Source organism: Triturus cristatus, chromosome 3_1 (genome assembly GCF_964204655.1).
Source record: "Triturus cristatus chromosome 3_1, aTriCri1.1, whole genome shotgun sequence".
In the NCBI taxonomy this organism is placed as follows: domain Eukaryota; kingdom Metazoa; phylum Chordata; class Amphibia; order Caudata; family Salamandridae; genus Triturus; species Triturus cristatus.
In genome coordinates, this window is record NC_140583.1 from 620,504,060 (window position 1) to 620,518,483 (window position 14,424).

Consider the following 14,424-nt stretch of genomic DNA (forward strand, 5'->3'; position numbering starts at 1 on the left):
TCACATCTCATAGTGAGGCATCCAACCCAGTGGCACATACCCCTAATGTTGTAGCACGCACTGCCACCACTGGCGCAGACTCAGGGAGAGTAGTCAGAGTATTGCCACCAACACCTGGGTACAATGTGTTACGACCTGTCAGTGCTAGCAGATATGGTAGAAGAATGTTACCTCCAGCGAAACTAAGCTATTACATTTGTGACTAAGTAATTTGTTAGGCAATGTACTGCTATTTACTCATTTTGTTCATTCGTGGGAAGATGTGTTATGTTCTGTCATGTGTCCCCCCCCCCCCTACACCGTAGTAATTATCGCATGTTCATGTCCCTGCGAGGACACCGTACTGCTGCTGACCTCACCAGCTGTCAGTTACTGATGACAGTTGACAGCTGGCGAGCCGGAGAGCTGCAGCGACTTGCGCTCCATGTTCGGAGCTGTGTTGGCGAAATTAATAAAGAACTTTACTTCAATACATTCTGCTTCCACTTTGTTCTTTACACACGCAGGCCAACAATTTCAGGTAAAATAATCTAGCACTAAAATGGTCTGATTCAGCGGAATAATTTCTAAATTCATAACGAAAGTGTTTGACTCGGGTAGATTTCTTGAACTATATAGTCGAAGAAACCCGTTCCAAGATGGCCGCCATATTTCGAGGTCATGACGGAAGTTGTTCCAGTCCTGTTTCTTATTCTATGGGGTCCCAGGGAGACGGACCTGCTCGTGATGGCAGATAGAAGAGCATAGAGCATACAGGATTTCATACGCTATGGAAAGGCCGCCGCCTCCAGCGGGGAGAATGCAGTGGCCAATATACCAAGCCCAGGACCCCAACTACCACTCCCAGGTCCTTGGTCATCACCCTCAACCAACCCAGCCTCGTGGACCTTATCAACCACCGCACCTACACAGTGCACCCGCTCAGCAGGATCTAGACCACCGCGGTCCTAAGCCTCAATCTCCGATGCCTTGCTTTCAGCAGTCGCAAACCAAAGGGCCACAATTACAGCAGGCTGAAGCTGGTGCTTTTCAGCAATTTCAGCCCCAGGTGTCTTCCTTTCAGAAAAGTCTGCCCCATGGCACTTCCCATCAGCAGTTTCAAGCGGTATCCAAGGATCAGAGGTACTCTTTACAGCAACAACAAACGCATGGTTCGCCCTTACAGCAGTCCCACGATCAACCAGGACCCCATCAGCACCGACAGCCATGGGGATCTACCTTTCAGCAAGCGCAACCCCCGCGCCCATCCCTTGCGCAGCCTCAGTTGCATACTTATCATGGCCAGTTTCTGAGGCCCCATTATCAGCAGGCTCCGGGGTCCTCTTCTGAGCAGCAGCTGCAAGACCCGAGCTTTCAGAATCGATATAAAGAGCCGTCCTTTCCCAGGCAGCTGTCTTCGTCGTCCTCTTTTCAGTCGCAGTCCCCTGAGCCCACCAACCATTTTCAGAGTGGGGCTTTTATAAAAGAACATCCGAGTGACACTACATTTGAGGGCCGGTCAGGTCAGCCGTGTCCAAACCAGGAGTTCCTGAGATCCACAGATCTCAGGCAGCCCGAGCAACCAACTTTTCAGCAGATCCAGCGCCATGGAGGTCCATACGAGCAGACAAAAGGCCCCGAGTTACACCCACCATTGCACACCAAAGACTCGTCTGGTTTGGCTCCCTATGTTTACCAAACGTTCAATACCAACGTGTCCCTGGACAACAGGGTGCCCACATTCCCTACTAGCAGGTCTTTGGGAAACCCAGCTGAAGTCCTACATCGTAGTGGATCAGCGTTACAGAACACAAGGATGGATTCAGACCCACAAGGAGCAGTTTCCCATACAATGTTTCAGGGTTCAAACTTTTCAGAGAGACCTCCGTATAGTGCTGCGCTCCCATCTACCTCCCCAGCTGCTCAGTGTCTTGTTAGCTCAGATCCAGTCCATCAACAAGGTTCTGTAAGAACCGGTGGTACTGGCACAGCTGTGCCATTGGGGGGTGAACCTCTTGTCTCCCAACAAGTAAGCACACCACGGATTAGTTATCCACCATCATTGCAGTCAGTTAGGATGCAAATGCATGACAGTTCTCCGTCCTGGCTGCCGCCTGTCATTCAGACTCAGGGTAACTGTCCAGTACCCAATCCCGATTGGGCTAATGTGCCAGGTCACACTTCATACACCCATTCAAACAGTGTGCCAAGAAAGGATCCATCTTCATTTACGCATCTGGGTAGGGTGCCATTCCAAGGCCACCCTGCACACCTTAATCAGCCAGACCAGCTGTTTAAAGAAGGCAGTAGCTTACCAGTACAAACTAGTAATTCTTTCAAATATTCAAACGAGTCACAAATGCAGGCAATTACTCCATTTCCTAAGCCAAATAGTGCACAAATTGACTGTAACATTCAGTTGCTTCAGTCAGATAAGCCACAAATGCAGAACCTTCCCCAGTTAATGGCACAGGAGACTGCACAACGGCAGTCTATCACATTGTCTGGGCCTCAGAGGTTACCTGTGCAAAACGAAGTTTCATTGGCACAAAGTGGTCCTCCCACTGCTAATGCAGAGAAGGCATCAATTCAGAGCTACAGCTCGATGCCTCACCAGGAGAAGTCAGTGGTGCAGACGAACCAACAGTTCGCTCATTTAGACAGACCTCCTCTTCAAAACAGTCAGCAGTTTCCCTCATCAGGCAGCATTCCCATAAAATTTGGCCCGCCATCTCTCACTCCCGAGTTGCAGTCTGTTCAAGGAAATTATCAACCTCCATATGCTAACAAATCCCCAGCACAAGATGACCAGCGTTTTTCCCATCCGGGGATGGCACCCTTGCAATTTATCAATCGTTTGCCTGAACCAGGCAGGCCAGAAGTGCAAGCTGAACATCCATTTCCACCATGCATGGCCCCAAGGCAGTGGCATCCAAATGCTGAGCATTTTCGTAACCTTAGTTCTCCTCTTGTTTGTACCAAAGTGGTTAATAGTGGGTTTGCAAGTCAACAGGACGATGAACGTATTCAGCGGAAACAAGATGAGATATGGATCTCAAGGTTTTTGGCAAACAGAAGGCAGAGTCACCTACACCAGACAAAATCTGCAGGGTCGCCCTCCATAGCTGAGGCCCGTGACCTTGTACTTGGCTCCCAAAAGTTGGTGTGGGAACTCAGGACAGTCTGCCAGTTATTACAAGAAAATGCAGAAAACGAACAAGTTTGGTCTGAGGTTTACCTACAAGCAGCTACCATCCACAAGGAACTGCAGGACAAAATGAAAGTTCTTAATCGCCCCGGATATATTGACGGGGTGAAAAAGAAATTGGAGAAAATTCGGAAGAAAAGACTTCGTATACAACGAGAGAAACAAGAGACGCCGGTTAAAAAAGAGGAAGCCGCGAGGGCAGCTGAAAGGGAGGCTAAGATCGATAAGTGGAGAATGAAGTGTATTCAGGAGGTGCACGAGAAGAAAAGGGTATGTACTTCTGTCTTGGCTGCATTTAAAATATAATTAGGAGTGACGTTTATTTGTTCACTCCGATCTGTGCTTTGAAGATGTGCACACAGGACAAAGCAGGACAAAGCTTTCAGCAGTAGTTGTCAGAATTGTGGTTCGCGTTCCTCTGCGATATTTAAAGAACCCACAGTGAACAGATCACTTATGCGTAATTTTCCTCATAACCTTGTTGTTGTTTAATGATGCATAATTTCATTACAAGACAGGAGGCTAACATTATGCATTCATTCTTTTAATGCCACTCCTGAGCAGCTCCTTTAAAGAACATAAAGTACAAAACAATCCAGAATTAGAACCACACATAGTCCAATAAATGCCTCCTACACAGAATGTTCATCCTCTTTTAAATGCTGCTCCTGAACAGATAAGTTGACATTTTATGAAGAGCTTAATAGGATAATTTTGTTTGTGTGTGTGTATGAGAGGTGAAAATAATGTTTAGCTTCTAATTTTCAGAAGCTGGATGCTTGAGTAACAAGTGGTGTATATTTGAGTGTATTTTGTAAAGGTATGAAATAAGTTTAAAAAGAGAGGAAAGAAAAAGCTTAAGTTTGCTGTTTAGGAGGTTTTGTAAGGAGTTTTTCAATAGAAATGGTGTGTCCCAGTGAGGAAAGATCATCGCGTTTAGGAGATTGCGAGCGCGAGGTAATCGGAGCTTCTCAGACTCGATAGGAATGATTAATGGGTTGGCGCGTGAAGATAATTAGCTTGCACGTGCAATAGAACTTTTGCAGTTGAGGCGTTTGTTCACGAGGGGCAGACGATTGCAGGCTGGCACGAGGAAGCGCGCGCGGCTTTGTTTTTCTGTTGTAAGAGGACGGAGCGTTTTAGAGCCTAGAAAGAATTTCGAAAGGCGATTGGTTGCCGAGATCTCTCGAGAAATGGGTGGCCATATTGGATTGGGCAAAGACAAATGAAAAGAATAGAAAATGTGTAGTTTTTTTGTACGCGAGGAGTTGAATAAAAAACAAAAAAAACAAACGAAGAAGAGATTATCGGAGGAGATTTGAAAACAGCTGATACTTATTTGATCTGTTGATTTAAGTAGGAGGATTTTAGGTATTTAGAAGATGGATTCAGAGGAGGTTAGTGTTGCAAAGAATGTAAGTGTGGTCGAAGGGAGAGTTAATGAAGAGAACCTCAGAAGATTGATTCAAACTGAGGTGAAAAGTTCAATGAGGGAGGTTATTCAAATTGTAATGGATAGAAAAAGGAAAGAAAATAAATCAGATGAAGATTTTTGGTCATGCTTGGATGAAGAGGAAGTTGTAAGAGAGAAAAGAGGTTATAAAAAGGTTAAAATGACTAAGCACATGAATAAGGAAGGAAAAGATGGTACCCTTGGCGGTACGCAAGATAGAGGTGTCCATAGCGGCACAAAAGACATCTCAGATGAAGAATTTAATATGGATGTGGATGACAGAGTTGAAACAGGAGACAATAAGTATAATGATGAATATGTGCTTGATGTAGATCATGAGGATTATCTAAACGATATTAAGGATAATCTTCCTTGACCTTCAAAAGTCGTTATAAAAGACCCTTTAGGAGGGGAAATGTTCAATCCATTCGAAATAAGACATCCAAGAAGTGCGGACTGGTGGCCGCATGAGCATGTTGCCAAGTTCATAAAACACTGGTTAAGAAAACCTCTAGATAGAGAGGTGAGGAGTGTATTAAGGGCAGAGTGCTCAAGGTATGCCAGACCTTGAATCTGGATCCAGATTTAATATCCTATCTGTTTAAGTTGGGTAAGGATCCTAGAAAGGGTTTAGAGCGATCATTGAAGTTATGTCAGGATCGTCTACTCGACGTACTAGGTCCATTAGGGAAGATATTAGATATGACAGAGGAAGCATATTTAAACGGAGAAGATGTGGATGTTAACTTGTTACGTGGTTGGAGTCAGAGAGCGATGGTGTTGCTAGGGAATGCAAACTCTAGTTTGTTGGCAGAGAGAAGAAAAACAGTTCTCTTTAAGATAAGTCCAAAGTTAGGAGATTTGGCAAACAAAGAGCATTGTGAAGACGCAAAAGGTTTGTTGTTCGGGGAAGGATTTGTAAGAAGTTTAGGAAAACATGTGGCAACTTTTACTGCGCTTGATAGAGCACAGACAAATATGAGAAAAGTATTTGGTGTTTTTGGAGGGGCCGGCAGACGGGGACAGTATGCCGGCCGAGGAATTCAAAGGTCCCAGTTCAGCTCACAATATAATTATTCGAGTAGAGGATCAGGAAGGGGTTTCCAAGGATCCTCGAGGTTCTTTCCACAAAGAGGAAGATACCAAAGATATAGAGGGGGAAGAGGAAGAAGTCAGTCTAATCAAGGAACAAAAGGTGAGTATGCAGATAATTTCTGGTTCTTCCCTCGGAAAAGTAGGAGGACGATTAAGGTATTTTGTAGAGGCATGGAGAAGGATTACAAGAGATTAATGGATTTTGGATGTGGTTCAGGGATTCAAAATAGATTTCGAGGAAGAACCTGTTCAGAGTACAGAACCAAAAGAGTTAATTTTTTGCACAGAAAAGATGGATATTGTAGATTTAGAAGTAAAAGAGATGTTGGAGAAAGAGGCAATTTGTATGGTAGAAGAAAGTTTAAGGGTTTACGTGAGCAATATTTTCTTAGTGGAAAAGAAAGAGAAGGGATGGAGACCTGTGATAAATTTAAGAGGTCTGAACCATTCTTTAGTTTACAGACATTTCAAGATGGAAGGGATTCATCTTCTAAGAGACATGTTACAATCAGGGGATTGGTTGGTGAAATTGTGTTTAAAAGATGCATATTTCACTGTTCCAATGGAGGAGAGCAGCCAGAAATATCTTCAGTTCAGATGGAGAGGTCAGTTTTACCAATTTCTTTGTCTTCCTTTTGGGCTGTCTTCCGCCCCGTGGTGTTTTACCAAGCTGATGAGAGTAGTTGTGGCTTTTTTCAGGGAAAGAGGTTTCAGGTTAATTGTTTATCTGGACGACATATTGTTGATGTCGCAGGATGCAGAGGAGTTAAAAAGTCAGTTGAAATTTGTTGTGAATACTTTGGAGAATTTAGGGTTCTTAATAAACAAGAAGAAGTCAGTGTTTCAACCAGCACAGTTTAGATTTTCTCATTTTTACGTTAGATGCACAGGAGGAGGTATTAAGGTTGCCGAAGAAGAAGGTACAGATGATAAAGAAGGAGGTGCAGAGGGCCCAGAGGAAAGAGTGTATGACCTTGAGGGATTTGGCGAGGATTCTAGGTTTATCTTCGTCGATTCAGGCGATTTTTCCAGGTCCCCTACAGAGGGTGAAAGCAAATGCATTGAGAAAAGGATTGTGGTATGGGGACAAAATAGTGTTAGTGTTGGAAAGGCGTTCTCCGGGGGCTTCGGAATACGTTCCTGACCACCCGTTGACCCACCTCTCCCAGAGTTAGGCCGAGCAAGGGCGGGGAGACCCTTCCGGGGAGGGTCTCGTACCTAGGATCGCACACGCTGAGCTTGCACTCTCGGACAGAGGGACACCACACAGTAGTTCTTCGTGAAACAGTACACTTTATCGTTCGCTTTAAGGGATCTTTATGATCGGAAATGCAGATATTGAATCAGTGCCACAAGCGGCGGCGGTTGCGTGCTGGGGGTATGGGGGTAGCGGGACAGTCTTTGAGTTCAGTGTCTCTGCGGAGTATCCTTTGCACAGCTCTCAATCCTCGAGCTGGGGGATGTGGTTTCTCTCGGCAATCTCTGCCGATTCTCCTGGAGGAGAGTGCCGCGAGTCACTCAGCAGGCACAGGTGGTTTCGGAGTCAGGGAGCCGCGACAGCGTCAGCAGGGCTCAGATGGTTCAGAGTTCAGGGAGCCGCGACAGCGTCAGCAGGGCTCAGATGGTTCAGAGTTCGGGGAGCCGCGACAGCGTCAGCAGGGCTCAGATGGTTCAGAGTTCGGGGAGCCGCGACAGCGTCAGCAGGGCTCAGATGGTTCAGATTTCAGGGTGGCGTTCTTCGGTTCGGGGAGCGATCGAGCCACGACCAGGTCAGCAGGCTCTCGTGGTCCAGGTCTTCTCTGCCTCCCGTCCCTTCAGCACCCCTTGTTATACTCCCCCCTCCTCTCTTTGAAGTCCGGAGTCCTCGCTGAGAGGGGTCTTGGTGCCTGGGGGCGGGGTGTCGGGATTTCCTGTTGCTCAGCCCTTTGATCTGTCAGGTGGGTCTGGGAGGGACTCCAGACGCCCAGCAGGCGAGGCGCCCGCTCACCGGGGGCCTGGTGGCCGATCGAAACCCTCCTTGGGGTGGAAATCAGAGGTGTGACAGGGACGGCGCCTCCTGGTCTGGCTTGGGAGTTTCTCTCTCCCTCGGCCGGGCATGCGTGGTGGGGTCTTGAGTGTTGCTGGGGCCCGGCCGGCCATCTGGATGTTGGGCCATGGTGGCCGGAAGTCTGTGACATCGGGGATCAGGTGCGGTTGCTGGGTGGCTTTCTGGTCGGGATGGCCCACGCCACGAGGCCGGTCTTACAGTTAGACATAGAGGAAAAGGAAGAACTGGAGTGGTGGATGCAAAACGTGAAAGTATGGAATGGAAGGGCGATTATTGGATGCCTTCCGAATTTAAAGTTAGAGACGGATGCGAGTATGATAGGATGGGGGGCTCGTTTTGGCCATCAGGAAACAGGTGGTGCTTGGTCACAGGAAGAAAAAAAAATGCACATAAATTGTTTAGAATTGACTGTGGCTTTGTATGCATTCAAAAGTTTCTTGGTGAATTTGAATGGTCGGACTGTGTTACTGAAGATGGACAACATTTCGGCTGTAGCATATATAAATCGTTTGGGAGGATGCAGGTCAAAGTAACTTTCGAATGTGGCGAAAGTGCTGTGGTTGTTTTGTCTGGAGAAAAAGATAGCGTTGAGAGCAGAATATTTTCCAGGTATAAAAAACGTGGTGGCGGATTGGAATTCGAGAAATGTGAGAGACTTCAGCGATTTGGATGTTAGGGAAGGAATATTTCAAGAAGATTCAGAAGCTTTTGGGTCCATTGGAGGTGGATCTGTTTGCGACAAGATTGACTCGTCAGTTGGTGAAGTTTTTCAGTTGGATGCCAGATCCAGAAGCCCTGGCTACGGTTGCTTTTCAGCAAACATGGATGAATCTGAAGGGTTATGCGTTTCCTCCTTTTGCAATGATTCAGAGGGTATTATTGAAGGTGAGAAGAGAAGGATGTCAAATAGTGTTGATAACACTCTTTTGGATTACTCAGGCTTGGTTTCCAGCGGTACTGGAGTTGGTGTGCGACGTTCCTTTTTTAATAAAGACAGAGGAGAATTTGCTGATAAACGAAGAGGGAGAGGTTCATCCTCTAATTTCGAATGGAGGATTGGACCTTCTTGTTTGGAAGGTGTCAGGCGATCCGGTTGTGTTGAGGGACTTTCGAATGAGGCTACAGAGTGGCTCGAGGATTCATGGGCCCCAGGGACTAGGAGAAGATATAAAGGAGTTTGGAGAATTTGGATGGGTTGGTGCTTGGAGAGATGTTTGGATCCCGTGGAGGCCCCTGTTGTAGAGCTTGTAAATTTTATTGTGGAGCATTTTAATAGGGGTTTAAGTTATAGGAGCATAAATTGTTATAGGTCGGCAATTTCGGCAGGCCATGCTATGGTAGGAGGTAGGTCTATTGGAAGTAATATTTTGGTTTGTAGAGTGTTACAGAGTATTAGATTGAGGAGACCTCCCCGGGCACGTTATGATGTGTTGTGGGATGTTAATTTGGTTTTAAGGTTATTCTGTGATTGGCCATCAAATAAATATTTGAGTAACAAGAATATTTCTATTAAATTAGCAACTTTGTTGTGTTTGATCTCATGCAGGAGAGTTTCTGATGTGAAATGTTTAGAGTTAAATAATAGACATTTTGTTCCAGATGATGTGCATTTTGAAATTTTTAAAAGAACCAAGACGATGTCGACGTCTGTGTTCTATCCAAAGTATGAGGAATGTAAAAAATTGTGTGGTGGATTGTTTAAGAGAGTATGAGTGTAGAGTCACAGAAAGGAGAAGAGATGGAGAATATCAATTGTTGCTTTCTTTTGTTTGTCCTTTTAGGGCAGTTAGTACTGCTACAATTTCAAGATGGGTGAGATGTGTTATGAGTTTGGCAGGTGTTGATATTGGAAGATTCAAAGCACATTCAATTAGAGGTGCTATGGCGAGAAAGTCTTGTTTGTTTGGTGCAAGTTTGGAGAGTATCATGAAAGCGGCAGATTGGTCAAATGCGGATACATTTGCAAGACATTATTTTAGGCCTATAGAGCATATGTCAAATGTTGTTTTAAGAGGCTTTCAACATGCATAATGTTAGCCTCCTGTCTTGTAATGAGATGATGATTTTCAGATTAACATGAAAAGAGAATCAGGATTTCATTAAAGACAAGGAGACTAACATTATCCCACCCTCCTCACCCATAAAAAGAGGAGGGGATGGTTTTATGTTTTAAAAAAAAGAAAGAAAAGAAAATAATAAGTTAAAATTAGATTGGAATGTTTAATGTATTATTAAGTTTTAAGATTTGAAAAAGAAAAAAAAGGCATAATATGTTAACTAAAATATTTTCTAATATATGAGTATTTGTTTATTTTCAGATTAATGTTCAATTGGGTAGGCTGAATTCAAGATTTGATGTTAATGAAGTTAAGAAGAGGATTTCTTTCCAAAGGATTGCATTTAAAAGAGGATGAACATTCTGTGCAGGAGGCATTTATTGGACTGTGTGTGGTTCTAATTCTGGATTGTTTTGTACTTTATGTTCTTTAAAGGAGCTGCTCAGGAGTGGCATTAAAAGAATGAATGCATAATGTTAGCCTCCTTGTCTTTAATGAAATCCTGATTCTCTTTTCATGTGAATCTGAGAATCGTCATTCCCTTTAACGAAAACACACCATGCTACCATTAATATGCAGTCAGTTTTAGATCCTGGTTACAACTTTGTGGGCTTACAGTAAACCACTCTAGTGAACTTGAAAACAGACTAGACGCAGGATATTTTCAGTGTCACAACATGATATCAATAGAACTTCAAAATATATGAATTGAAGTGATCTCTTTGTTAGAAAATTATTTATTAGTGATATTTGTTAGTGGTGACGTGGGCAATAGACCTTTACCAATTTATAAGGCAGTGCAACAAACTGGAGTGCACTATTAGGTTATAGGTTTAGCAGGAATAACTGTTTTGGTTTTGTCTGAATAGGAGAGTTTTTTTTATATCCTTCTGGAAACACAGCAAGTTTGCACTGAGTCCGGGTTTGCTTTGTAAAGTGTTTCAGAATCATGATGCTTGGCAGGAGAAGGCCTGTTTCGAGTTTAGAAATTTTTATCTTTCTGGATATCAAGTAGGAGGCGTAATTTACTTCTGCTGTCTTTATTCAGTGGTGCAGAGTTTGCTTTTCAGGTAACTGGGGTGGCTGTGATGCAAAATCTTGTGTGGCACTAGCCAGTTTGAGACTGTATTTAGCTTGACAGCGAAGCCCCTATTGGTCTGTTGGAAGGTAAGGAATGACGTCCCAATTTCTTAGCATCGTAAAGGCTTATTTCTGCACAGAGAATGGCCGGTAGACGAAGGAGGGCAGGTTTGTGGAGGCTGGCTACAATTGAATTGACACAATTTAAGTATGAATACCAGGGCTTGTAAAGCCACTCTGAAGTCTGAGGGTGGAATAGTCGATTTGAATTTTATGAGTAGAAGTTGTTGGAAGGAGGCATTTTTTTTTAATACGTTTGAAAACGTGAAGCACCATAGCTATTTTGAGTTAGTAAATAAGGCAGGTCATGATGAGTGAAATGTCTAGATGTGAGACTTTTCCAAGCCATTTTTTGGGACTGGAGGTCGGGATTCTTTAAAATAGAGAAGAAGGAATTATATTTTGCTGGATTCAGTTTCAGGGAGTGTGCGCTCATCCAATTTGTGTTTTCGATAATGTTAAGTTTGCTGTATTGCAATATTTGATCAAATTTACTACCCTATGCACATTGATTGGCTACCGTACATTTCTTTTTGCGGAGCATCAGACTATACTGTTAGATGCAGATGTTGCAAAGAGAGGGAACTGGGATTTATCCTTGTGGTACTCAACATTTTAGAAGCGGTATGCCTGATCTGAATGGATCTGTTCTTAAATTGTGATTTTGAAAATCACGTTGATCACCATTTCAGGACACACTCGGCTGTCCACACCCCAGTAGAATGAATTATAATTTGTCCCATGGTCAATTATTATGTTGAGTTCTACCTAAGAGCAATATTAAGGCAAGTGTCACCCTCGTTTCTTGTATGTAGAACTTCAGTTCTTAGAGGGTTACTGTTTCTGTGCTGCATTTGGGGGGAAATCTAGATTGGAAAGACTTTAGGGGATCATTCTTGGATTTATGTGCTAGAAGTTACATTGAGGCTGCCTTTTCTGTGAATTTCCTAGTAAAGGAAAGTTTGGAGACCTGGTCTTGGGTTCTGGAATTCTCTATTATCTAGAGTTAGGTTTTTTTCCATTTAAAGGTGTGATATGGCCACATTTTTGTGAAGATGGAGAAGGACCTCATGACTTAGGAGGATTAAGGATGCTGTGTCCTGGGCTCAAGGTTTTATCAGGTTTGCTGAGATAGGGTTGTCTGAAGATGGAGGGTTGGTGGGGCCAATAATTACTACATTCATGTAGTTGAATAGAAGAACATGTAAGTGTTGTTTTGTGGTATATTTGGGTGAAGTGCTGGTTGGCTGTGTTTGTTTAAGCTCCTGTGTATTTCTTGTATGTTATCAGATAAGCCAATGGCGCTATTTGTTGCAATAAGAGTCAAGCTTGGGATGCTCAGTTTCTAAATTTAATTTCAATATTTATTGTTTTGAAGAGTGCGTTGGAAGGTTCAAGGCTTCATTGATATTTTTAAGGCAGTTGTCTTTTGCAAGGTAAATTAGATCTCTATTGATGTGTCTCTGCACTTTAAGTGGAAATTGAAGTTTGTTCCATTTTTTTTGCTGGTGCTTAGTTTGGTGGGTTCGCTTTGATTTCTATGCTAGTAGAACAGGCTTGTTGACAGTGTTTAGGGTGGTCACAATATAGATGTTGGATATACTTTCAATGGATTGAGGCATTTACATTTCTCTTGTGATTGCACCAAGATTTTCAAATAGTCGAGGAACTGAGATGTCTTTTACTTGTCTTCTAATTATTGTCATTTTTGATTAGCTTGTATATGAAGCGCAGCATAAAATGTGTAGAATAGTATTGTGTTCTTTTGTTTTACCACGTTTGGCAGTTTTTTTCTCTTAGGCTAATAACGTTTTGGAGGTAGATTTATATTTTGTTTCTTCCCTTTCTTGTGTGCCAGTTGAGAGGTAAGTTGAGCAAGATCATGCAGCGAAAAGATTAATTTTAGTTTTGGTGAAAGTGGGGTTTTGCAGATGCCTAATGAGATATTGAACTCTCCTATGAAGAGGTGAGGTGTTCCTTGATGTGGCCTAGCAGTGCAGTATAATGTTCTGGTGTGGGAAATGTTCTTCAAAACTGTGTTTTGGTTTTGGATTTTCCTATATAAGTTCAAAGAATGGAGAGTCCTTTACTAAATTTCATGTGTTACTATGATTTCAAATGAAGGCGGGACGATGGGGAAGAATCGGGTTTCATTAACAACTAGTAGATCTAAATTGTTAGGTAGTATCAAATATGCAATCTCTCAGGTGTGGGTATGAGCAGTTATAGAGTTGATTGACTTGCATTTCAGACAAGCATCCTGGAAAGGTACATTGTGTTGCATAGGTGGGTTTAATAATTGATTTATACATTTGAGTTGGTCTGGGCATTCTGTCATTGTTTAGGGGTTGGTAGTTTTTGAATTGTGATCTGTTGTTCCACTGGAATTCTTGAGAGCCTCTACCATTGAGATAAGTTATCTATTGTTTTCACACTGACATGATGAAACCGCAAATATGTGTATTTATTGAAGTTGTTTCCAAGGTTTTCTGTTGTAACAATTCGGAGTGTGCCTCAATTCGGAGTGTGCCTCAATAAGCCTTGGCCACTCTTCTCTGTTTTGCTTGTAATGACAAGGATGTGACATTATATAAAATAGCTATTTTCCAAAGGGACAGGATGCTTCAGAAATCCATGTGTCCTGTATAGAAATCCACTGGTCCCATTTAGTGCCATGCAGTGAGGTGACTTACTATGGCCACATTCTCCTTATACCCTAACTGTGAGAATATCCCTCTTTGATTACCTCGGGGTTTATATGTCACAGTTTAAATTTTAGCAGGTTTACGGGTTATGCCACATTTCTACCAGATTCAGAACATACCAGAGCTCTAGTTATGTCATATCTTTTGAATTTTGTCAGGCTCTGCTTATAAACGGACTCCATTTAGGCCAGTTTTTAGGTCTCGGCTAGCACATGCGCAGCTCGCTCGGCGAGATTTAATGAAATTGAGTACTTTTAGAAAAGGGCTTTAAGCCCCGCCCCTCTTTTCCATTGGCTGGCGTCACCGTTTATGCTAAACGGTGGCCAGCCATTGGAAAAGAGCTTTGTATGTTGCCTCCCTTTGGCTTTTTCGGACGGCCCACTTGGAGGGGCTCGCCTGCTTTCCTTTTGTCGCAAACGTTTTCTTATCTTTATGGGGCCATGTGTTTAAACACATGGCCCCATAAAGACAAGACATCGGCTGCAGCGCTGTCCTCTTTCACTTTCGGGACCGTGCTTGCTGCCTACGATGTTCTGTGTGCTTAATGAAGGAGTTATTTTCATATTGGGGATTTTATCCGGTGTTTCAAAGGGTAAGCAATTCACACTCTGCACCCTCCAAGGGTATAATTGTTTCTCCCTTGCGGACGCTCTTTCTATTTATTTTGTCCAATCTCTCTGGTGTCCACAAAGGCCACCTTACGTTTAATTTTTAGAATCTAATTTCAAAGCAAGTCGGTT

At 43.3% G+C, this 14,424-nt stretch overlaps 1 protein-coding gene across 2 annotated transcripts in view; it reads left to right on the forward strand.

Moving 5' to 3' along the window:
• Positions 1-683: 683 nt before the first annotated feature.
• PDCD7 (programmed cell death 7) overlaps positions 684-14,424 on the forward strand; it is a 154,910-nt gene continuing 141,169 nt past the window's right edge. The window contains exons 1-2 of one of the 2 annotated variants that reach the window (XM_085644566.1): positions 684-3,457; positions 10,101-10,311. In XM_085644566.1, coding sequence (XP_085500692.1) covers positions 770-3,457; positions 10,101-10,196 — 2,784 coding nt within the window. In that variant the 5' untranslated portion in view covers positions 684-769 and the 3' untranslated portion in view covers positions 10,197-10,311. Of the gene's footprint in view, positions 3,458-10,100; positions 10,312-14,424 lie in introns of those variants that run through there. The other variant, XM_085644565.1, reaches the window with a different exon arrangement.